At 43.4% G+C, this 25,381-nt stretch overlaps 1 protein-coding gene across 1 annotated transcript; it reads left to right on the forward strand.

Moving 5' to 3' along the window:
* Positions 1–19,684: 19,684 nt before the first annotated feature.
* LOC144129908 (uncharacterized) lies at positions 19,685–25,012 on the forward strand. The gene is made up of 2 exons (XM_077663967.1): positions 19,685–19,953; positions 24,500–25,012. The coding sequence occupies exons 1-2, from the start codon at positions 19,685–19,687 to the stop codon at positions 24,762–24,764; spliced, it is 534 nt and encodes a 177-aa protein (XP_077520093.1). The 3' UTR covers positions 24,765–25,012.
* The last annotated feature ends 369 nt before the right edge of the window (positions 25,013–25,381 follow it).

The following is a 25,381-nucleotide window of genomic DNA, read 5'->3' on the forward strand; positions in this document are numbered from 1 at the left end:
TTCTTATTGGCCCCCTTTTCTTTTAAAGTCTATAAATACGGCTTCGTTTTGTTTCGTTTTAACTCTTCGTTCTTTTGTTCGAACCTGCACGCGATATCGTTCCCCTTCAGAAAGTCAGGGACGCGCTACCAATTCGCGACAGGCCTGTAGAGAGGGCAAAATGCTTGCCTAGAACACGTTCTGGTTGTTCTATGCAATATCTGGCGATACATTTTGCCAAGTATAGTCTGGATGTACGCATGAAACTCATAGGATTTCATCCTCAATTTTTACTTTTGTGGTCGTAGCGGCTTTGAGAGCTGCGGAACACAGAGTTCGGTCGTTCTAAACAAGTTATGACCTCTTTAAGACCTTCAAACTTCAACATAATTCGTTTTTTGTTAGTTTCTGAACTGAGAATTTTGATTTATACGACGGATCGACCAGTTTGGGAGTAACTGAAACAGTCACATTGGGAACCGACGCCATCATAAGTACTAGAAGCCACGCGTGAGATTCGAGGTCAAGCAAGTCATTTAGGCACTTCTTTTTGTGCGTTCATTATTACTGTATTGCGACTGAATAAATCTTAAAACGGCATTCTTAAATATTTTCTCCTATAAAAGGTAGCCTTAGTTAGGTGGCGATGCCCGCCAACTTTTCTCGTGTGTCGACCCCGCTCGAAATACGTGGTGGAGTGCATGAAAGGAAAGACTAAGTATAAAGTAATGTAGCAGTTGGCAAATTTATACAGTTTGGTCGGAATTCACACCGACGAAGAGCACCGATGACTGAAAAAATTTTACAGAAAAATGCGGAGAAAAAGTGTAAAAGATTAGGGTTTTTGGGTGCAATCAGAAACGTTGTTTTTGCGACGTGGAATATCACTGACATGACATGCCGTTAAGCCGTACAGTGGACCCCTAACAACAGCCGTAAAAAGCAACGGGTTTCCAGAGTATTCATCATCGTGCAAATGTTAAGAGTCTCATGAATGCTATCGGTGCCTTCCTGCACGAATGAAAGGCATAGCATTTGGCCTGATACTTTTTACCAGGACTGCCAGGCTATAAGAAAGATCCGAATGCGATTACAACAGCACAGCTTTAAGCCGTCATTTTATCCCCGCCTGTACATTTCGCGCGAAATCCGATTAACTCGTTGAGGAGGGAACAGACGAGCCGCCTTCAGCTCATGCTGTCCAAAGTTATGCAACCTAGAAAAAGGTTGAGCAGCGTTAAAAAAAGAACGATTTTGCAATTTCAGTGAAATACTGTCGACAACTACTGGAAACAGAGAGACGTTACTACATTTACCGGGGTGATTCCTAATCTTCATGGAAATTAACTTCTACCATCACTAAACATGGTTTTTGCTCTGAAAGAGAACCTATACTTAGTGAAGTCATTCGGGTAGAATAATGCAGATAATGTTGCGCAAGATCAAAACAACAAAGAGTGCATTTTTGCTGAAGAGGAAGGCAGTGCGAAATAAGCGTGTCTCGAGCGGTTTAAAAAAATTGCTCTTCTTAGAACGGCGCACGAGAAGCTCGTTCCATTCGGAATAAACAAGCAAGCAAGCAGCACAAGCGTAAGCCAGCAAAGATGGTGCGAAGAGGTATAAGGCCCCGCCGGTGCATCGCAAAGCCTCTGATGATTGCGGCGCAGTGTGTCGTTCGAAACTGAAGGGAGAAAAGCTGGCGGGAAAAAGCGCGCCGATCGCAGCATTAATGAGTTCGCGCCAAACTGTTGAAGCACTCGCTGGCGCGGGGATAACTTTCGGGAGCGGTTCCGATTACGCCCAAAGGAATTCTCGCGCTGTAATTTGATTTAGCTGGGATCTTCCTTTGTACGGGAAGAGAGGGGAAGGATTCTGCTTCCTCCTTCCCTAAATTGTCAGCTTGAGACACAGATTTCGCAAAGCCCGTTGTTTCTCGCCGTCTGTTCGCCCTTGGATTGCTTGCGTCTGTTTGTTGGGGAGAATGGGTTTTCCTTTTTTTTACGATGTCGCTGCTTTCTCGCTTCCGCTCGGTCGCTTTCCTCTATGAAGTTGGGGCGCCGCCTTTGCGCGAGGAGAAGAAGGCGCGGCTTTAAGTGTGCCAGAAGAGAAGAGACATCAGCGGTTTCTCTCCTCTCGCAATCTGGGAGCCAGGGGTTTCGCGCTCTCAGCTTGTCCTTGCTTTCTTGCGACGTTTCATTTCGGTAGCATCGTCTCTCCTTTTTCGACCTGCTTGGGTATCGAGGCTTGAGGAGATCTGATTTCGTTGCGAACTTCGAATGAAACTAAAAATCAATGCGAGGTGCCATGAACGCTTTGTGTCCGCCATGTCGGCCAGGCTTAGGAGACTTGTCTCCCCTTTGCCAGCCATTGATCAGCAGTCGTCACATATGTGAGAACAGTGGTACTGTCGGTAAGGTTTGCCCAAAAGTATGCATGTAGTGGCCTATGTTCAGGTATTAAGAAGGCTTGCTTGGGCAGCCGAGAGCATATTTAGTTACGTGCGCTAAGTCTAGCAGTTATGGACACTAGGAATGTTCAGATTAAGAACCTACATTCTGAGAGCTGGATTCTGTATAATAATCTGTACATTTACAAGCACCGTTATCTTTCACGTTTATCATTGCCAAGCAATTATTCTAACCACAATGAAAAGGTGAAACATTGTCGTGGTTTCAGAAGCACGCTTAAATATCTGAATTTCTAATATAGTGCCTTCGTACGACATCTATTAGCTTAGAACGACGTCAACAATTATCTAACAGCAATGGCACGCACGCATGCTTTCTCTTTTGTTTCAAAAACATGCATGTTGGATGTCTGAGATGCTCTTTTTTTGGTATTTTATAAAATATATCCATGTGTTTTTCTTCTCACTGCCCTCTGCATGCTTAAATATGAGCCTGCAGTTTTACAATGTGGTTCATTTTACTCACACGCTATACATGCTGTGGATGCGTGAACACATAATAAAAGCTATCAGAATGAAACTTTACCATGGCGCAGGACCCCAAACCATAGCAATGGCACCTCATTCATTCATTCATTCATTCATTCATTCATTCATTCATTCATTCATTCATTCATTCATTCATTCATTCATTCATTCATTCATTCATTCATTCATTCATTCAGATGCTTTAAGCGAAAATCCTCACTTAAGCGAGGATGGTAGGCTAAGGTAGGACTGAGTCGAAGTTGCCAATATTTCTTCTCCTCAGAGAAATAAGCTCTTATTTTCCATGCAGATCACAATATGCTTCATCATGTTGAGCACTAAGGTACTGAAATGAAACTCTTCGCTGGTTTAGTTTGTGTTTAATTTTCCTATGTAAGAACTTAGTGCAACATTAACAAACCGTTTTTGCGTCAATAAAAACTGTACAAAATCATTGAACCGATTTTTCATGTGCGGAAGATGATTCTTCCGGCTGCCTGCGTCTCCAGAAATAATTTTTTGTTGAAACAAAAAATTCTGCGGTAAAGGGTTAACAGGGCATGACTGTGCTGACTAAAAACGTGGGAGTATAGCCGTAAGAAATGTAATTCCTTTCTCAAAAGAGTTTCAGTAAAGATTACACAAGGTGTCTGGAATGTGGAAGTTATCTAAAGCCATGGACTGAACTGGCCGTCTTTTATTTTAATATCATTTCATTTTCACGTCATTTTTGTTCAACCACAGCCAAAATCAACAACACAAGTAACATTACTAGAAGCGTCTGGATCCATACTCGCAGGCTAGTTTTGATCTATGCACATAATCCTCAGAAAACTTAATCAGCAGACAGCGCCGCCATGGGACCACGTTCAAAGGAGCAAAAGAAAGTCAGAACCTGTTGTAGTGGCACTACTTTAGCCGTGGAGAAAAGTCAGTATGTTGTTTTATTTCTATTGGGATTTCATCCCAGATTCTAGTCTCTACAAACAGAAAAACCCCGCCGCGGTGGCTCAGTGGTTAGGGCGCTCGACTACTGATCCGGAGTTCCCGGGTTCGAACCCGACCGCGGCGGCTGCGTTTTATGGAGGAAAAACGCTAAGGCGCCCGTGTGCTGTGCTATGTCAGTGCACGTTAAAGATCCCCAGGTGGTCGAAATTATTCCGGAGCCCTCCACTACGGCACCTCTTCTTCCTTTCTTCTTTCACGCCCTCCTTTATCCCTTCCCTTACGGCGCGGTTCAGGTGTCCAACGATATATGACAGATACTGCGCCATTTCCTTCCCCCCCCAAAAAAAAAAACAATTATTACAAACAGAAAAGTTCTTTTGCGATACACATTTTTGCTAATTTGAGTGCGAAAATTAGTTATCACAACGCTTCCGGATCTGTATTGTGAGGAGACAAAAAGATATGGGGCTAAAGGACAGTTGCTGGTGATCAAACGGTGCACCATTATCGTCTCTTTAGGTTGAATTATTAGATGAAAAGAAAGTATTTCTGAAATTGTGAAGAGAGGCGGCGTATGAGCATGGAAACTATCAGATGATCTGAACCTAATTGCTCTTTTTGTATTTTGAAAAGTGGTTCTAAATTTGTCGGATATGTATGACCCCAAGATTCAACACAATATGACAGGTGTCTGCAAAATAAAGTGAAGTATATTGTTCTTAAAAAGACTGTATCAAAATACTTTTGACATTTTAGCAATGTGAAGCAGACATGGGATACCTTCCTGCACAGAGATTTGATGTGTGGTTGCCAGTGAAACTGCTCATCCAGTATAACTCCTAAGTATGCGATTTGTGCAACTTGCTTCATAACAGAGCCTTAAATGTGACTATCCATGTGTTTAGTTCATTTGCGGAGTGCATGGGACCTGAATAAAAAGTACTTTGTTTTAGCTCAGCTAAGCGCTAGCTTACTAGCAAATAAATCAGAGACATTTTAAGTTCAAGGTTTGCACTTTTAACCGCACCTTATTATGATTCACTAGCACAAATCAAAGCAGTGTCTTCAGCATAAATTAATGCTGTAAATTTATTCAATGCTTTTAGGAGGTCATTTAAGTATAAAAAGAACACGGTAGGCTATAGGACTGACCTCTGAGGCGCGCCGGCTTTGAAAACCCCGTATTCTGATTTTACACGGAGTAATTCAACACTGTTTTTACTACCTAAATAACTGCGAAAAAATACGAATGTTCTACCACGAATCTTCGTAGCAAGTTGTTGTGGTTCACCGAGTGAAACGCTTTTTTAATACTTATGATCACGCTCAATACAAATTTGTTATCGTTTCATAGGTGATTTATGAGGTTGGAAATTGAGAGGACGGCAATGCTAGTTGATTGATTGCTCCGAAAGCCATGCTGACAGGTGGAGAGTATAGCATCGCGTTCCAAGAACGCAGTTACCCGCGCCACTAAATGTTTTTTTTTTAAATAGAGTACTAATACTGCTGAGGATTATTATGATGCGGACGATAATATTCAAGAGCATTGCGATCTTTATTTTTAAATAAAGAGAGAAGAAATTTAGCTACCTTTAGAGAGTCTGGAAATACAACTTCGTGAAAGGCGTGATTAAAACATTTTTCTAGTGAAATGGCTAAGATATTAATGCATTCTTTTAGTACAAAATAGAGATTTCGTCTATTCCAACCGAATTCTTCACTGGCATGGCATTAACAACTGCGACAATTTCATCAGCTTTTATATCAGTATATCAGAACGATGACAAACTGCAAGAAACAATAACAGGGCTGTTAAACAAGGTATATGCGTTCGCAATACTAGAGCCTATTACACAGCAGTAAATATTAAAGGAAGCAGATAATGCATTCAGCGTTATTCCTAAAACTTCAATGTCAGGCATTACAAAACCAACAACTGTAGGAAAAATTCACCGAGTTAGGTTTTCGCTATCTCAGCTTTGAATTACTAGAAATAATGGCAATTAATTGGGAGTACTAGCATTTTCGTGTTTTTTTATGGCAGCGGTGACTTTATTTCACGCAACGTTTTATTTCATTCTATAGTACTCCTTGATTTTATTCTGTTCGACCTTAGTATGCAAGAAATCTTTCTTTTTTATAAGAGATAGGGTCGTGTTGGTCATCCATGGAGAGATGCGAGTGCTACAGTACTTCCTAGAAATGTGCTTCTGTTGACTGAGAAATCGCATTCTTTATAGTGCTGCTAAGCGCATCAAATTGAAAGTTTGTCTTCGAGGCCGGATGGCTCTAAATTCACTTCTTGCAGACGCTTCTTTAGACTATTAAAGTTAACGTGATTGTAAACATGTCTTGGGATATCCTTAATACTACCGTTTTACGGGAAAAGGAAGACAATCAGAAAATGATCAGATACTGAATGGTCATATGTACAACACCAGCTCAAATCCGCGCCGAAATTACGAATTATATAATCAGTTATGAAAGATGAGGCCAGGGTTATTATTGTCAGTAATTTGACAACATTACGGAACCGTGGGCTTCCACTAAATTAAAGTATTTATTCGTGCTTCCTTTCATAGCATCGATATTAGTCTCCAGCAATGACTGTTTTCATGCGAAATCAAGATAGAGAAATAAGCAAGCCCTCGAAGTGTGAGAAATGTATGCATTTTCCTCTTGGGGGCACGATATATCACCATTAATATGATGTCTGAAAAGTTTATAACTAGTATGTCAAATTCAGTATTTAAGGTATAAGACAATTCGAGTACTACGAGACAAGCTGAACATGTCTTGACAAATTAGGCAACACCGCCTCCTCTTGTGTTTCCTTCCCTCGATACATGAAAAAAAAAGTGTCCTGGAATGTTTTGAAATTCTGCGGAGTACAGCCAAGTATCCGTCGAAGAGCTTCAATTTGTATCCTTTTTTTTGTGTGTTCGCTTTCTCAAACGAAATCTTGTTTTCCGGGCACATGTGTTCATTAATGTACACACAGTTCTCCCTTCATATCCAAAATAATCTGGCGACAGGCTGTTTTTCTTTCGCAGCGTGGTGCAGCAAGATACGCGTTAAAGCGTTAAATGAATACCTCCATCATTCCTTCATAAAGATTTTTGATCAAAATCTTCACGGCAGCTTACCTGTTCAGTCCACAGCATTCGGTAGCAAGCGCGAAATCTCCATAGAAAAACAAAATGCTTAATCTCTACGCTTGCATCCTGCGGGAAACTTGAAAACACCGGACTAATGACATCTCTGAGATGAAGCCTTCAGGATCGGTATATTTATCTGACCATTCACATCATGAAACCAATTCTCATATAGAAATATGGAGACGATTTCGGTGTGCAAAGCAAGGCACTTTTCATGCTGTTTCTTAATCACATTTTGTTCACTATAGAATGGAAATACCTATGGAATACTTACTGCGGCAATATGATTTTTGTGGCTTGTTTCTCAGCAGTAACTGAACCTTCATATGCAGTATCTCTACGCATACTTGCCTAACTTTTCTTTCCTTCCTACAACTCTGATTTCGAGCCTTCTCAGAGTGACTTTCAGAAACAGTAATATGTGGGCTGTAAATATCACATCGTAGGGAATTGAAATTAACTTTCGGTTGTTTCTGTATAAACTGGTTATTATTTCTCATGTTCGCACTAGTAGGCAAACAAGGAATTTGTGAACGCGAAGAGGACGTTCGTTTATTACCGTCCAGCAGTACACATTCCCAGCCCTCCGTACGCAGGGTTCGACGTCGACTGTCCCTGCTGACGAGGATTCCGGATCCGAAGTAGAGAATCTCACTGTAGGTAAGACGGAATTTCTCCCTACGGTCAAAGGGAGAAAGAGTTTGCCCAGTTTTCTGCCCGCCACGCCTTTTTGGCATTGGTGGCTGCCGTACTGTACGCGACACCATTTTTGACCTGGTTCAAAAGCAATCATTGCTTGCAGGTTGGTGAAATTGGGACTGCATGGAATTCATTATGCGGCCACGTTTTCGCATATTCACGTCCGCTTTCGCTGTGTCCGGGCAGATATTTTACCGCCCGTCGATTCCGTCCGTCCGTCTGTCCGTCCGTCCGACGAACAGGATGTTCAGAGATAGGCATCATTTATGACACAATAAAGAGCGTCTGTGTCTATTTATGCGTATGCTCTTGATTTAGCCATGGCAATTTTTAATATTGTTCTGAAGAGGAATAAAGAAAATGAATTAAAACTTGAAAGGACACTTAAGCTCCGCCTTAAAGGTGCGACGTGATATCGTAGAGGGTTAGGCTTTCCATTCTGAGCAGTTTTACATCATTGAACGCATTTTTCATTTTTTTCAGTTGTTTCAATTAAATATTTTATCAATTACATGCTCTAAATTTTCTTAATTTGCATCATCAAGCCTTGGGTTTTCATTCCGAGCATTTTAAAACCTTTGACAACCCATTTTTCTAATCTTTCGTTTCTTTATTAAGCAATTAATCAAATAATAACAATGTTTTCATTAACTCTCCATCTTCTATCACAAACCAATAATTCATCAATCAGTTGAACCAGAAATTACCGTGATATCATTCTTTTACGCAGCCTCCATTTATTTCCGTCACGCGGTTTCATCTACGCCGACGGCTTTTCGACCAACGAGCTGTACACGCTATTGCCCAATAAGTAGTGCTAAACGAAGAAGAAGACACCCCCAATACGTGACATGGGCTTCCATCGGAACATTTTTAAAAGGAAAAAGGAAGGCTGAGCTTCGACGGAGGCGAAATTCTATAGGCCCGTGTACTGTGCGATGTCAGTGCACGTTAAAGAACACCAGGTGGTCGAAATTTCCACAGCCCGTCACTACGGCGTCCTTTATAGCCTGAGTCGCTTTGGGACGTTAAGCCCCCATAACCCATAACCCTCAACCCATAACCCGCATAGTAATGCAATTCGACAATTGACGCTTGCATTCCACACAATATGGCAGTCCGCGTCCATATTAGAATGCACTGAAAACTTTTATATCTTGATATTAAGCCCAAATTAAGGTATTATCGAGACTCCTTTGTACGGCACCTGAAAAGACTGCCGTGCTGTACAAAAAAGCCAACGAAATGGAAAAACTGAGGGCATTACACAAGATTTTATTGTCAAGATTGGCATTTTAATAACTGATTGCAGAGCCCCGCTCTATTTCTCAGCCTTTTGCGGGTTGTCCAATAGAGTCGTGAAATAAATTAGGTGGCTCAAATTCTCGTTCCTAAAATATACTGATGCTGCTCCGCAATCAGCGCTGCGGAACTCATATAGGTGAGCAAAGAAAAATGTGCTTAATGGATTCTATCTAGAATGAATCCTGTACAGCAAAAAAGTGCTAATAATCGATCTTGCATAAGTCACTTATGGAGGAGTGCGCATATAAAGAAATGTATATACACAGTATATATACGTTCAATGCGTACAGTGAGTATGACATGTGGGGTAAAGCCATTAGCGTGCGTTTGGCAGATAACGTTGAGCTGCAATCAACTATGCACGCACGAAGCCGTTGTGTTTTGTTCAATAAACAACAAACCCATGCAGTACAGGCAGGCACGTGGCAATGCGGAAGTGCATACATATACAGATGTACAGTACTCACGGATTGAAATAGGACATTCGGAGCGCTAGCCTTGCAGTGCCACGCAGGCATGTGGTAAACCACAGGCCGGCTCATTGGCTACTGGAAGGAACAATTCTGCTTTGTAGATGTTCTCCCTCTCGCGCCATACCACAATGCACCACCTTGGTTCCATGAGCGTCTACGGGCGGCGCTCCATGAAGCGACGGCCACGCGCTCCGAATGTCCTATTTCAATCCGTGAGTACTGTACGTACCACCATGTCTAGAGCTACCCAGCAAAAGTGTCCCGTACCTGTTAGAAGCACGCAGTGAAGAGGCCTGGAATAATGTAGGTCACTTGGCGATTATTATCCTAAGCTGAATTTTATTCGTAGGTATTTCCATCATGCAAGCCGATGCTTGGATTTAGTGTGGTTTGTCTGGAATGGGCATGCGCCTACAAGGCTGCAATACGGAATTGACGTAGAGCCTCTAAAGAATACACGACCTGCAAGTAAAGAAAATAAGCTTAATGGCCATGCAATGGAATTAAGAGAGCGTAGTATCCTAGCTTTTAGAAACGCTCCAAATTGTAGTAAAGTATGTATGAATTGCGGTATATGAGTCACAGTTGTTATATTTATTAAGGCTCCTCAAATATCAGCAATCGGGAAAAAAAGCATTACTTTTTGCCAGACTCATTTTGATCTGCGATAGTCGACGAGAAATGCACTATTCTTCAAAGCGTGTGTCAGCAGAACTTCAACGGAAAAGGTTTTTGATACTGTGCGCTCAGAAATGTGCTGTTGTGGATAACTAAAGAAAAAAAAGGCTTCATCTCCATGGCTGCTCAAGGCCGAAAACATTGCCATACTATTGTAAGAAAAAAGATAATCTGCTGCTTGAGGTGCCTTAATTTTTTCGTTTTTTTTAGTACCTTTCTGGTTTGGTTGTTATATTTGTACAGTTTTACAGCACCCCATTGTATTTCCCCTACAGAACATGAAATAATATTATTATACGAAGGTTACTCCTTTCTTCATTCGATGCGGACAGGTGCTAACTGGCTGACGAATATTTTCACGTTCCTATCAAATTACGGGCGTGTGTTATCCAAGCTCGAAACACTTGAAAACGATTGTACTGTTTTTCTTTCAACTTTCAGCCACAAGACTGCCGCCAAACCAACTAGGAGATTACATTACTGTTTGGTCGTCTTCCAGGCCAGCGTATTTTATTCGGAAATGCCTTGCTTTTTATTTACTTTTCAAAATATCTCAAATATACAACGAAATATCTTTCGATTGTATTTGAAAGCTCAAATGATCAGACGATCGCACTACTGCCCGTAGGCATTGATCCCTGTCTAACAATTTCCATGGCAGTAAGTAATCCCAGTGCTTTCAAGAAAAGCAGAAAACGCCTTGAGTTGTTCGCCGCTTCTCGTTCGTTAAATCTTCAAGAGTTGTTTTACAGGTATTTGGCGCATTGAAAACAAAATTTTCCATTTTTGATTTTTTTTTCTGTGCGTATTACAAAGTGCTAGAGGAAACAAAGCACTCGAAGTAGCCGTTTGTTTTTCCCACCGTTCTATCTAGCAAACGTCTAGGAATGAAATAGCGCATACAGGCGTGAATAAATCCTTGCACGCGCGGCAGCTTACACCCCTTGGTATAAAAGGGGCGTAAAAGCAGAACTTTTCACAGCAGGGCCAGTACAAGGAGGGCGTTTTCATGATACCTGCGCCGACTGCGTCAGAACTGTCAAGCTGGTAAAGCGCACGGTCGTAAGGCGAAAGCAATATGCCGTTTAGTGTCTGAGCAGCCGGATCTCAAACTGAGCTGTCAGAAACACCTTGCGCTCGTCCTATGAAAACAACCGACAGTAGTCCTTTGTGCACTTTAAAGAATGCTTCCCAAGTACCGGTGGCGCTCATCTCGGCTGCGCAAACATGTTTGGCAGCCGACCCAGTTTCCCTACTTGTTTGCGTCTGATGTGGCGCAGCTCAGCTTTCGTTGGATGGAGAAAGAACGCACATGAAATGTGTGTTAAGGCGCTGTCGCCACATTTTATTGAAGATGTAAACAGAATATCCTCCAGTGACAGCCCGGATATCCGTAATCTTCCTTTTTTTGAAATGTTTCAAAAGCTAGACTGCATATTTTCTTTCATTATCATCAGAACTGCGTTTTGAAGAGATCAAGTTGCAGTACATGTAGCTTATAAAGTTTCTATTTTATTCTTGCCCCTTGGATATGGTTTTATAGTGAAGGCAATGGAGTGCTTATTGAAGATCGTGACTCAGAACGACGCAAATGCTTACTAGTAGGTACCAACTTCTAGAGACTCAGTCGAACTGAAGAAAAGAAACACAGAGGCTCTGAACTGCAGTAACTAGTAATATTCATTGTTCTTATTTTGCAGTGTCGGTCTTCGGCGCCCGTTTCGGAGTTGGGGGTTGGTGGCAACGATGCAACCTTAAGATAGTGAGAGGGAAGGGAAAAGGAAGTGATTGTGATTCTCAGCACCGCCGAGTGCCTATCGGTTTTCTAATGAGTACGAGCTTTCCTCCGGCCAAGTTCCCGGTTCTCGTGGGGTCAAATAATTAGCAAAAATGTCTTTGTCCAGAGTGCGACGTGCCATAAAAGGCGGATTTAGGTCCTACGAGGATAAATGGTACACCGAAAGAGAGCGTTGGCCAAATATCCTTTATCCAATCATTTCATCCAAGGAAAGGCGAGCAGCAGGCTTCCCGGTGGCACACGGACTCAAACCAAGTATTACCGCTCACCCTGAATGCTAAGCGGATGTTGAACCCACTGCAGACCGCCACAGCGAGAGGGATGGAAAGATTGTGGCGCGTATGGCTGATAGCGGCCACACCTTCCTCATCTCTCGCGAGGTACACCTCTTATCCTGCAGAGGCTCCCACGGCAATCGCCAATCGAACGTCGAAGCCGACGAAGATGTAAACGCATGCAATCAACGGCACGCACACTGCTGGAACCAGTTTTACGCCCCATTCTTTATACATCCCCATATACCTATTATTCGCAAGCTACTAGGCTTTACTGCGCCGAACTAAGAAAGCACGGCGACAAATCTTGACTGCGCACTTTGGCCTAGGGCAGTTATTGTTATCTGATGGCATTTCATTCGTTTTATAAAATGAGCAATGCCCTAAATTAAACGCCAAAACTACAAAAACGTGCCGATCAAAAAACTTAGGGGTTCTCCTACGTGACCTGCACAAACCCGGCTACACAAGACATTCGCCGGCTCGCGATTTTTGTGGCAACGCGTAAGACAACAAATAACGGCCGAAAGTTTTGTTGATTCTATGGCGCGAAGCATTTGTCTTCTGTTTCTGTCCCCGTCAGACAGCGTTTCGAATTGCTTCTTACTGACACTTTTCCTTATATTCTGTTTTTGCAAGCCATTAATACCACGCCAGTTGTTCATCATTTACCCCTGAGTAATTGTTCCTTTTTGGGTTGCATTCTCAGATGCTTTTGCGCGAAACTCGCCTTTAAATGACTCAAACACATTTTTTCACACGTAGTTTTTTTCCCTTAAGCAATACTTACCTGCAGGCGAATCATTTTCTATTCCCATCAGTCTGTGCTTGAATTTAGGCTCCATTACGCAATTATGAGAGCGGAAACCGGACGTTGGTGCACTGCACAGTTGCGCATGCGCAGAACACAAAATCAAGCGTCAACAATTGTCAGGTCTCAACTGCCGTCAGAATTTATTAGCGGTTGTTTATGACCCTTTCTAGGCATTCAGTGCAGACTAACTTTAAAGCTTCGAAGAGGACAAGGAGGAAACCGGAGGTGGAATTGAGTGGGTTAAGACTGAACGATGAAGCACGAAAGCGAGTTTCTTCGATATGACATATGACACCCTGCAAGTGGCCTGCGCGGGCGCCGCCTTGAGACACTTCCTCCCATTCACGCCGTGCAGGCAATCGATTACCAAAGGCAGCATACACCCGCCGCGGTGGCTCAATGGTTGGGGTGCTCGACTACTGATGCCGAGTTCCCGGGTTCGAACCCGACCGCGGCGGCTGCGACTTTACGAAGGCAAAACGCTAAGACGCCCGAGTGCTGTGTGATGTCAGTGCATGTTAAAGATCCCCAGGTGGTCGAAATTATCCCGGAGCCCTCCACTACGGCACCTGTTTCTTCTTTCACTCCCTCCTTTATCCCTTCTCTTACGGCACGGTTCAGGTGTCCAGCGATATATGAGACAGATACTGCGCCATTTCCTTTCCCCCAAAACCAATTATTATTATTATTTTTAAGGTAGCATACCGCATCTGTCGACACGCAGTATTCCTACACGCTGTCCATTCATATTACCAAGGATCGTAATTGCTGAAAATCTAGTGTATCTTTTTATTATCTTCGAAGTAGCGAACGCTGTCGTACTATCATACTGATATAGGTTTTCCCACTTATATTACAAAATGGAACTAATTTCCTTCAAGTACTGCGGAAATACTAATCTATATGTGTGATGTGTCAGCGGGAAATACTTTTTCTTACCTGATGGAACGGAACGTAAATACAAGTTAGTTAATCTGAGCCGAGAACAGAAGTAAAATCAAGACTCATACCTTTGAATTATGCGTGCCGCATACTTTTATGTGTTTTGTAAGCAAGCTTGTTGTATAGCTTATTTTTATTTATAAATTATATGCTAATTGCATAGCTTTTTCTGGCGGGGTGGGAGGCAGTTCTAACTTTAAGTACAGCTTTTCTAATACGAGGTAATATACCTGCTCAAGTTGTTTATAAACGTGCATGAACGACTCACTGTGTACCCTCTACAACATCGGCTAAACTCCCTGCCACCGCCTCCTCTCGCCGCCTTCTGCCGTCGCAGCGAAGCCCTGCCGGAATCGAAAGAGGACGATTGCTTACGATTACGTAGCATGTCTCCCTACTTTCCGGCTCAGGCCGTTTCCCTTTGTTTATTCCCGAGCTCGTCTTCCCTCGTGCCTGATTATTACGCGTCTTCTTTCCCTTTCGTGGCCATCGTGCCTGGCGGGTCGTCTATTGCCTGTGGCCCCACTCCACTCCTGGGCGGAGCTGGCTCGCGATCGAACCGTGGTTCGTCAGGCGAGTCAAGCGTCGTGGAGTGCTGGGCCACATCCAAGGCAGCAAGCAGCCCGCACCGGAACCGGCGGCCGCGCTCATTGGAATGACAAGCACAGAGCCAATTGGCCGGGTCGATGAACGCTCGCTTTGCCGCTGCCGACAACGACCTCGTTCTGTGTGCTCTTACGTTTTTTTTTTTTCCTTCCCTCGGTACTATCCCTTCTTTCCTTTTCCTTTTCCTTCATTTCTTCCGCTCCTTCTGGGTCCATTTTCTTTGCGGGCAGGAATGAAGGATCAAAGCGGAGCGGCCGGCCCAAAGTGAATAAGAAACGCGGCTGACCTCGGCTGCACCCTCCGTCCATCTCCACAGCCTTCCTCAAATCATGGCGTCTTCCTGGGCGAGCATCCGTGGTCTTTATCGGAAACATGTGCGTGTATCGACGGAGAAAAGATTGGCTGCCACTCGATTTGCCCGGAGACCTCAGCACAGTAGCGAAATTGCGGAGTAGGCTGGCTTGTTCTTTTTCTTTTTTGTCGTTCTTTCGCCCTCAATCGCTTGCCCTTTGTTCCTCACCGCCCTGTAGAAAGACGACCGACAGAGAGAGATCATCACTGATGAATTCCTGGGGAATAGCGTTCCGCACGGATATTGCACAAGGACAATAGAGGAAAATGCAGAACACCATAAAAACAAAGCTCGATTGGAAATTTGGTTACATTTACAAAATGCTGCCGTTTAAGGACGTCCACTTGCAGGCTTGGAGTTGTTATAATAGCTTATATTTTAGGTCGCATTGTAACAAAGCACCGCGCATGCAGCTAAAGCCGAGAAATTGCAACGTTTTGATCGTAAATGACCCGATATATTGCCAATCAAATAGCCGGAAAGGACGCACGTGGCCGACCTTCAAGCTTATGACGACTCCACAGCGGTGATGTTCTCGGTACATACTGAACCGCACAACACTCTGGGGCTGTTATATCGAAATTATGCCCGAAAATTCTTGTTTTGGACATATACACAAAATATGTTGATTCCAAGGCTTTCTAGTTTCGGCCACAACGAAGAGGAGAGTGTGAAAGCGGGAAAAAATTATCTGGTTAAAAGATCGCTCCTAAACCCCAGGGCATACGAAGTCGGGGCCAGGACTATTTTCTTTCAACTAGAAAGATTCTAGAAATCTTGTCACCTTTCCTTTGCAGCCACACGGTTACGCACAACAAGATGCTAGAGGTAAATACTATTTTGTTTGAAATTTATGCTATATTTCTATACTATAATTTTTATATACTTGCTCTGACCACATTGGATTACAAAGCGTTTTGATGCCATATTATCAAATGAACATCTGATGGGCGGGCAACAGGAAGAATAGGGGCGCTGGCTAGACAGCAAAATAGAACGTTGTAAAGGGAATAGAGCATTTCTGAGGCAAGCAATCATTTGCTTACTTTCTTCCATCACACTAACGCAGAAGCACGCACAATGTCCTCACAATACTAACCCGCTATTTTTTTTACAATAATTTACTATCGGAAAACTTAATTATTAGCTATGAAGCGAAGCTTGCACAATATTTCATTATGCTTGTGCGGTATGGCAGCCCTACCATTGCACGTATAGTACAATTGCCGAGATACCACTGTTGTTCGGGGGCAAGTTGAATGGTTGAGTCCGGTCATTAAATTTTCCATGCGGGCGGCTTCGTTTCTGCTACAAATGAATACGTTGCCTTCTGATCTTTCATTTGAGACCCCTGAGCTTTTCCTATTTTAGGGCCACAAAGAATTTAAAGGGTCGGGTGAAAGGCACAAGAAAAAACCGTACTGCATTCAGCCTCGTATATTGAAAGAAACAGCGGCGAGCCAGCATGCAAACTTACTTCCTATTGTTGTGTGCGCGTGTTTCCAGGGATCCCGCCGCCAGCAAGTGCATATGCGGGCAGTACATTTGCCCTCGTTCGCTCCTTACTTTAGCAACTTTCCTGCTTTGAATTTTCTTTTCCTTCCTTCAACAGATGCTTAGCCTTTGTCTGCCTGTGAGGTGTATCGAACGCGGGTTTCTGTAAGGCCAGTCCGCCTCTCGCAGTCCGCACATATGGCTGGATGCCTTCTGTTCCAACAATGGACTTAGGATAAAAGGACACGAAAAGGAAGCATTCTTTGTATTCCGCCCAGAGCAGACCATTTTGGAGGGCTTTTCTACCGCTCTTTACTCACTCTGGCCTTTCACTGAATACGTGTTTCCTGGCTTCAAAGTAACCCCGTGCGCACTAATTCCTTTAAACTGTCATAACGATGAAAGCGCCACCTTTTCTCGGCGCCTGCAGTAAGTAACTTGGTCCGAAAGCGTCATAGGAACGTCTTGTAGTGCTTCTGATATACACAGCAAAAAAAATTAATTATATGTTTTTCCTTTCCTATCAAGAGGCTGTCGTAATAATAATAATAATAATAATAATAATAATAATACTTGGTTTTGGGGGAAATGAAATGGCGCAGTATCTGTCTCATATATAGTTGGACACCTGAACCGCGCCGTAAGGGAAGGGATAAAGGAGGGAGTGAAAGAAGAAAGGAAGAAGAGGTGCCGTAGTGGAGGGCTCCGGAATAATTTCGTCCACCTGGGGATCTGTAACGTGCACTGACATCGCACAGCACACGGGCGCGTTAGCGTTTTTCCTCCATAAAAACGCAGCCGCCACGGTCGGGTTCGAACCCGGGAACTCCGGATCAGTAGTCGAGCGCCCTAACCACTGAGCCACCGCGGCGGGTAGGATGCCGTAATCGCATTAGGATTTGAAATGAAGAAAGCTGTGTAGCCTGAAGGGTCAAGCCAACACTTTTTTTTCGCAGCTGCCCCGCACACTTTGGCTGAGACACTCAAAGTACTAAGAAGGCTGACAAAGCAGCACCAAACTAAGTTCCTGGTTGTTTTTAGAGTTTAATCTGTTCACTTTCGCGAAGGTTGCAAGCGCGCCCGTGAAGTGCTTCGTCGATGGCGGTTTATTAGCTCTCTGCATACCCTCATATGTCTGTGTTCAGGTTCTTCTCCCTTACGTTGTTTATTGAGCGGCACAATAATATCATGGAAGTGAATTTTTCCTCCTATCAAGATTTGGATTTTAGTCAAGTGATGGCTTTGTTGCAAAAAAAAAATCCTCTGGTCAAGTTATAACTACAGCATAGACATCCGTTGAGTGGTGGGATTACTGGAGAAGCCAGCAGCCGGCCAAGCCAGGGAGCATAGGGATTTCCTATTTGGTGGTGTTGGTGTGAGGGAAATCAATAGCGGAAATAATATATGATCGAAAGATAGCTGATTTCAAAGTAGAAGAAAAATAATCACAAGCCGTAGGTGTGGTACAAACCCAAGACCTCCGAACAGTTACCTTACAATTTTAGTACAGTCAAATTACAGTTATATCTTGCTTTCTGGTGAGAAAACTTAAAATGTAAACATATTTTATTTTACACAAACTTTCAGTGTCATTTTTTTATTAGTGACATCTGAGCGCATTTTACTTATTCCTTCGGTGCACTGAAAGCAAAGCTTGGATACCACCTAACGAACATTCCACACCATGTAAGGCTTCTAAATATTTCTTTGCTATGTCGCTTCGTTTTGCCCACCACAAAACACCGGCGAAATATTGTAATTACTGCGCTGTGTGCGTAGACTTTGTAACGAAAATTTGCTACTCTGCGTTTCAAAGAGGGAATTCATAGATCTTGTCAGAAAAAATTATTTAGTGCTAAAGTCTTCGCAGTCCTAAATGAAAAGAGCAACAAATAAACAGCATCTTTCCCATTTTTGTTTCTTGAGGTTACAACATACGAGAAAAAGAAAGGAATATGGTTGAAGTCGAAGCAGTAATGACAGCAACCATAAATTCCTAAATATCGCTCTTCCATCACTACAAATAGCAAACAGAACGATTACAAACAGAGGAATGTGAGAAGTTTTGAGTTCCTGGACGAGCACTTATAAACGCCTGAGAGTTCTGTGCTCAAAAATGATGAATGATTACAGCCCACGATGTTATGTCACGCCCATTATTGCCCAGAAACATTCCGAAGCTTCTCATCAAAAATTCTATCTAGCGAATGGAAGGAGTCGAGCCGTTAATCTTGAAAGTATTCAGCTTCATCAGTCTACTAGGGCAAGGTATAGTCCGCTTAGTTAAGAGCAGAGATACGCCCCTCAGTCGTTCAACGAGAGCCGCCGATACAAACACCGCTCATAGGCAGCGCTCCCGCTGCAGCCACACTTGCTATGGGTTCCCGACTTTCAACAAAAACTGTACTTGCATTCGGAAGACAAGCTTACGCACGCGATCAAGGCGGAAAGCTGAGCTAGTTGGTATCTCATCATAGTTACATGCCCCAGTCTTTTTAATTATTAATTACGCACGCGCCTTGCTTGGAGTGGAGAGACATCACGTCTTCCCTCTTACATATACGCTTACAGGAATCCAGGGTTTCAAGGAAACACGTTTGGTCGGGAATGTTGATTGGGGAAGCAAAGGGTCGAGCGCAGATCAATCTGTTAAAATAAAAGACGCTTAGGCCCCTCTAAGTCAGATTCCCTTCATATTCAGACGACGGTACAAGCTAAGTCGCAACGAACCCAATTTATCTCCGATATTCACCGGCTGCATAAGTGACGCCATAAAGCCTATGTAATCAACCATCACTTTCATCTCTTCAATGTGTACAAGGCCCCCGTAGCAGGGCATAAACGTCTTTTATTAAACAAGACTCGGCGCTCTATACTTTCCTGGCTTATATTCTAACTTAAACATGATGCTTGGGTTAACGGTTAGCAGTCGTTGATTTGAAGCCAGGAAGAGCTCGAGTCATACACTGCCAAGGATTATCATTTTTTTTCTCAACCACGTTGCATGCGCCACACACGGGAATGGCAGTTCATGAGACGTTCACAGTTTACCGTGAAATGCGCATTAAAATGAATAAGGTTCAGAATAAAGGAGGACGCGACATCCCGGAGGCGAATGTGACGAATACTCAGGGCTCGAAAATAATACCAAAGAAGTTTGCAAAAAAAAACGATAGATAAGAAAGCGGTCGCCTCCAGCTTCGTGTTAGCGTGCAAATGCGATTGATGATAGAAGATGAAGAAGAAGAAGCAGTCATGACGTCAACAACTGAACCTTCCTCAACCTGTGATTCTTGGATCGGCACCAGCGCCGAGACTTGTGCCAGCTGTGCGGCGGATGGCGAGGACCTGGAATTTCAGCGGCCCAGCATCAGGCAAGACCGGTCGCTGTTCGCTACCGCGGAGACTGGGGTCGCTGCGAGGTACACGCTCTGCTGCGCCCTCGGAACTACCGTCATTTCTGTCGTGCTCCTGGGAATCGCCGGCGTAGTGTGGTACGCATGCCCTCATGCCCGCTTTCTCGTTTTCAGTAAATGCCGCGACTTCAGCTTATATTTACGAGTACAACCTCGTGTCCTGTTATAACAGTTTCAGTCGTGGCCGCTATTTCCCATAAGAAAAAGGCCGCCACCGCCTGGAAGACGTTGAAGTAACGAGCGTTAGCTGTTTGGATTACTAGACGAAGAAAGCGAAGAAGAACGCGCCCGTTGTCCAGTTACGCCCCCTCAGGATACGTCCCAAACGGAACTTGCTTCGATTGGGGGGGGGGGGGGGGGGGGTCAAGGTGGGCCTGGCATTCGGCTTGCGGTGCGATATGTTAACGCTTCAATTACTAATTGCATGTATACAATATTTACATATTATTTTTTGTTGTTTTATTTCTATACCTCAACCCATAGGATTTTATTTGCCTACCAAATTCGGTACGCAACTGTCCCCAGATGAGTGCCCCTTGTTGTCGAAGTATATATAGCGGAACGAATTTATACACATATAGCTGTTCCGCAAATAGACAATTTTCCTCTCGTTGTAGAATATTTCTGGGGGGTGAGGGGGGAAAGAGATGGGAGGGCACAACCAATTTTAATGGCCGCCATCTTAGATTCTAGGAACCGAAACTATGCCGCCATTTCACATAGCTGCAAACCTATCCACTATATTGTACTGAAACGTCATCATTGGCACGCGGCAGGTGGTTGTTTCTACAATGCTATTGCAGATGGCGCTACAACTCTCTATGCGAGATATGCTGTTTTCTAGTTGCTGCCACAGATGGCGCTGTGATCTCAGGGTGGTAGCAGACCACACGAAATCTCGAAACGTGATGAGTAAGAGCTAATGCTCTTAAAATAAATTCCACCTAACGAACCCATGGTGTTCTGAAAAGAGCCTATTATTTACGTTTGCTTCACACAACACCAGAGGTTACTTCGTCTCGTCTTACATGCATCTGCAGAGATTCCTAGTATGTGCCACAGTGGTTGAAAACTGTACAGCTATGAAAAAAGCTTCCTTGATGTGGATTCACAGTAATATATATATATATATATATATATATATATATATATATATATATATATATATATATATATATATATATATATATATATATATATATATATATATATATATATATATATATATATATTATGTCAGGCAATAGAAGTCAATGAAATCTATCGAAGCATGCGGTGACTTGCGTGATTAATCTCTTCGAACGAGTGCCAGCAAACTACTGGCAAAAGAAACAGCCGCAGAATAAATTTTACTCTTCGAATCTTCGTCCCACAACTTTCTGTCCATGTTTGTACATCGCAACACTAGGACTTGTGAAAAGAGTACTCTACGGATCAAGAGATTGCACATATTTTTTAAGGTTCTCTCATAGGGGTAGACACAACGTAAATTTTATATTATTACGAGCGACAAAATGTTTCAAAAGGAGTTTGTCGAGTTGCATGTTACCAAGCTCACTGTTGCAATGAGTGCATTTACTGCGTTCGCTAGTGGACATCAAAACGCACCCTACTTGCAATGTCACTAGAAATCACTGGTAGCGGAAGCACAATTCTAGACAAATCTGTGCATTCAGAACGTAAAAAACAGTGTGCACGTTGTGTCTGAGAGGGATAATATTAGTAGCATAACTAAAAAGTTAAATACGTCGCAGTTTGCTTCCTGGTTTTTAGACGTGTAATACAGTTTGGGATTTAGAATGACTGGTATCGGTAATATTCCCAGGCTATATTGAACCTCCAGCAAAAGAAAAAAAATTTACACGATCTACAAATCTATGATAACGCATAACGTCGAAAGGATAACGCTTTGGTTTAATAATTTGTTTACATATATACTTAAGGACATATATACCCAAGGACAGATATATTCAAGGACAGATATACCCAAGGACATATACCAGGTGTTACAGGGAAAACTAATTTTCAAAAATAGGACTTTCGAGGCAATATGGCTTTTGTGGCATAATACTGCCAGGCTCGGCGGACACCAGAAAGCTCGTGAATTTTTTTAACTAGCAAGGCGGTTAACTAATTTTCAATAATTAACTTTTTAACTGTTAGAGTTAAGCGCACAGTTGCACTTACAGATTTGTAGCCGGTCGTCAGCAACCGCCAAATCAGTTTTTAGAATTTCGAAAATGCAGTCACCCTCGCCACTATGGCCAAACAAATTTTTGCTACACCGTGCCAAAGTACATGCGCGTTTCAAAAGTATGCAAGGAAAAGAAACTCCTCCAGTCTCCGTAACTAGTCGAAATAGCCAAATTTTGTCGGGCCACAGCGCCAAGGGTAATCGCGTTTTCGAAGTTCTAAAAACTGGTATGGCGGTTACTAGCGACAGGCTACAGATCAATAATTGTAACCAGGCACCTAACTCTAATAGTTAAAAAGTTAATTATTCTAAATTCGTTAACCAGCTTACCAGTTAAGGTAATTCACCGCTTTTCTGGTGTCTGCCAAGCCTGGCAATATCGCACCGGAAAATCCATATTTTTACCTCGACAATTACAGTCTTCCCTTTTACACCGGGTATATTCTACATTCTTTCGAAAGCGATGTATGTTCTGGATTAGGAACCTTCAGTTACAAATATACTTGAATGTTCAAAGGCACGGGAATAATATTTTGGCGCCCATGCTGCACAAGCGCCTTTCAGCAAACTGCGACCGTGCCCACTCTACTGCAAGCTTTATGACAGTGCTTCAAGCGGCTCCAAGTTGCCATCGCGAATTTTAAAGCTTAACATTTAAAGAGCCTCTCAGATGTACCCGTAGTTCTAGCACACGGTGTTCTAGCCTCTCATGGCGTGCAGTCTATGTGCTGCGCTAGCGATGCGCGAATTCACTATCCTAGAGGTGTTCTACGGCCTTAAGGCATTGTCGGCGAACAGGAACTCCTAATATTATAACTCCTTTGACAGATATTCACTATAGGTGAAACTGTAGCTACTAGTGCTTTTGCCTTGACTTTGGGGGTATACGCTACGCGCTATTGCTATTAACACGAAAGCATTATATGGCTCATCGACAACGAAACCCAGCGTTCTGGGCGACGACCACCATCAGTGGTTCCGTAAATTCTGAATGACGTCACCATGGTATGAAATAAAAATAGAATTTCTTTCGAAGGTGCGGGGAATACAGCCTAGGGCTGCCGAATTTCGCTGTGAGCACGCAACCCATACACTACAAAACCGCGTTGCTTCTTGGCGAACAAATTTGAACCTAGTATCTGCGTTGCCTTCCCGCGGTATGCTAATGATTAGGTGGGTCATTAAAAATGAAAAAAATAGAAAAGAAATGAAAGAACAAATAGGAACTAAAATATTTTTGAATGCTTTCCCATTCAAAGCTCATAAGTACCCTAATGCACCCTCCATAATTTTTTTTTTCTTCGCCGCCAATCTTACGACCGTATTCATGCGCTTAAGTCCTCATACAAAGCAGAACAGAGCAATAGTTCATGCTTCTGCAGCTTCAGCGAGAGGAGATAATTTTAAGAGAATTAGCTCTTACTCACCACGTTACGAGATTTCGTGGGGTCTGCTAACACCCTTGATCACAGCGCCATCTGTGGCAGCAACAAGAAAACAGCGCATCTCGCATTGAGACTTGTAACGTCATCTACAATAGCGTTGTAGAAACAACCACCTGCCGCATGCCAATGATGACGTCACAGTCCAATATGATGGATAGAGGTGTAGCTATTTGACTATGACGTCAGGGGACAAAATGGCGGCATAGTTTTGGTTTCTCAAATTCAAGATGGCGACTATTAAAATGGGCTGTGCCCTGTCATTCCTCTCCCCCCCCCCCCACCAAGAATTATTCTAAAACGGGTAGGAAAATGTCCCGTTACGGGGCCGCTACACATATATACATTGGTTCCGCTATATGCACTCCAACAACGGGCACTATTCAGGGGACAGTGGTATACCGAATTTCCTAAGCAAATGAGGGTTGTGGTATAGAAATAAAACCACAATTAAATTATAGGTAAACATTGTATACATGCAATTACTAATCGAAGCGTTACCATATCGCACCGCAAGCCGACCCACCTTAACCCCCCAAACGAAGCAAATTCCGTTTGGGACGTATCTTGAGGGGGGCGACTCGACAATGGGTAGGCGTGCATCGTAATTTCTCTGATAGATGGCGCTAGATGGCGATCGTTCCGCTAGGCGGCGTGCGTTGCACGCGTAGCCGAGCATGGTGGCAATCCACACCACTTCAAAGGGTATAATAATAATAAATGGTTTTTGGGAAAAGGAAATGGCGCAGTGCCTGTCTCATATACCGTTGGACACCTGAACCGCGCCGTAAGGGAAGGGTATTATATTCCGTTTCTCAAGACGACGAGCGGTTCGTTCTTCTTCTTTGTAGACGAGAACGCGAACAGCTAACAGCGAAACCAAACAGCTAACAGCGAAACCAAACAGCTAACGCTCGTTACTTCAACGTCTTCCAGATTTTGGCGGCCTTTTTTTCGCTGTTTTCATGTTCTTTACCGATGCCGGCAGGTACCGCTACGTTATACGTCCCAACATGCTGCTGGAGCCCACCAGCGCCCCACGCTCCCAAGAAGAGCAACCCAAGGTCCTTGTCGTCGTAGTCCAGGCTACAGAGGGCGTATCGGCTGTGGCTACGAAGCCCGCTTTCGTGGGCAGAGGCAACGCGTCCAGGGCCAACACGGACACCGTGACAGCTCTCGCAAGTGACGGCGCAGGTGTCGCTGCAGGAGCACAGGCACCTCCGACTGAGGAACCCTTACCAGCGCCGTTGTGACGGCGAGGTCTGGAAGCATAATCATCAATTCGTCGGAATGAGCTGTCGCCCCGGAGTGTGGGGAAAACTAAGTCCCGTGGCATGGCGTGTTATATGGTTTTACTTTGAATCAACACGATCGTAGATGCTACAGACATAAGGTTGCGCATCAAACACTATTTTAATCAACTGCGCAATGAGCAGTATTTCTTCGTAAACGGTGTAGAAAACTAAGCTTCCTGTATGGAGAATTAAGTGTACTCATTACAGCTGAGCAACGGCATGCTTACAGCCGGCCTCAACTTTTGAAATAGATGTCTGTCTTTGAATTTTGAGTGAAATCCGCATCTTGTGAGAGACAGGCCGCAGTTTAATATGCGATAATGTCAAAATAGAGCTCAGCTTTGAATTGCGATGACTTCATGGTAAAACTATGTATAAATGTTCTAAAACCAAATTTCAGGACTTGCAAGTTTAAGCGGGCTTTTTTTCCATATTTTTCTAATTATGGCGCTTTTAGTTGTTCCTTAGAGGATACTTACTAATATGCAGCAGTGACTAACAAAAACGGTGATAATAATGTGATTATTCTACCCTTACGTGTCAAAACTATGTACGTTATAAAGTACACCATAGTG

Source organism: Amblyomma americanum, chromosome 4, assembly GCF_052857255.1.
Source record: "Amblyomma americanum isolate KBUSLIRL-KWMA chromosome 4, ASM5285725v1, whole genome shotgun sequence".
In the NCBI taxonomy this organism is placed as follows: domain Eukaryota; kingdom Metazoa; phylum Arthropoda; class Arachnida; order Ixodida; family Ixodidae; genus Amblyomma; species Amblyomma americanum.

What these genes read in the sequence shown, in the direction of transcription:
- LOC144129908 (XM_077663967.1), top strand. Translation starts at nt 19,685, where the DNA reads ATGATAGAAGATGAAGAAGAAGAAGCAGTCATGACGTCAACAACTGAA. An exon ending in GGAATCGCCGGCGTAGTGTG is followed by an intron (nt 19,954 to 24,499) that starts GTACGCATGCCC and finishes CGATGCCGGCAG; the next exon opens with GTACCGCTACGTTATACGTC.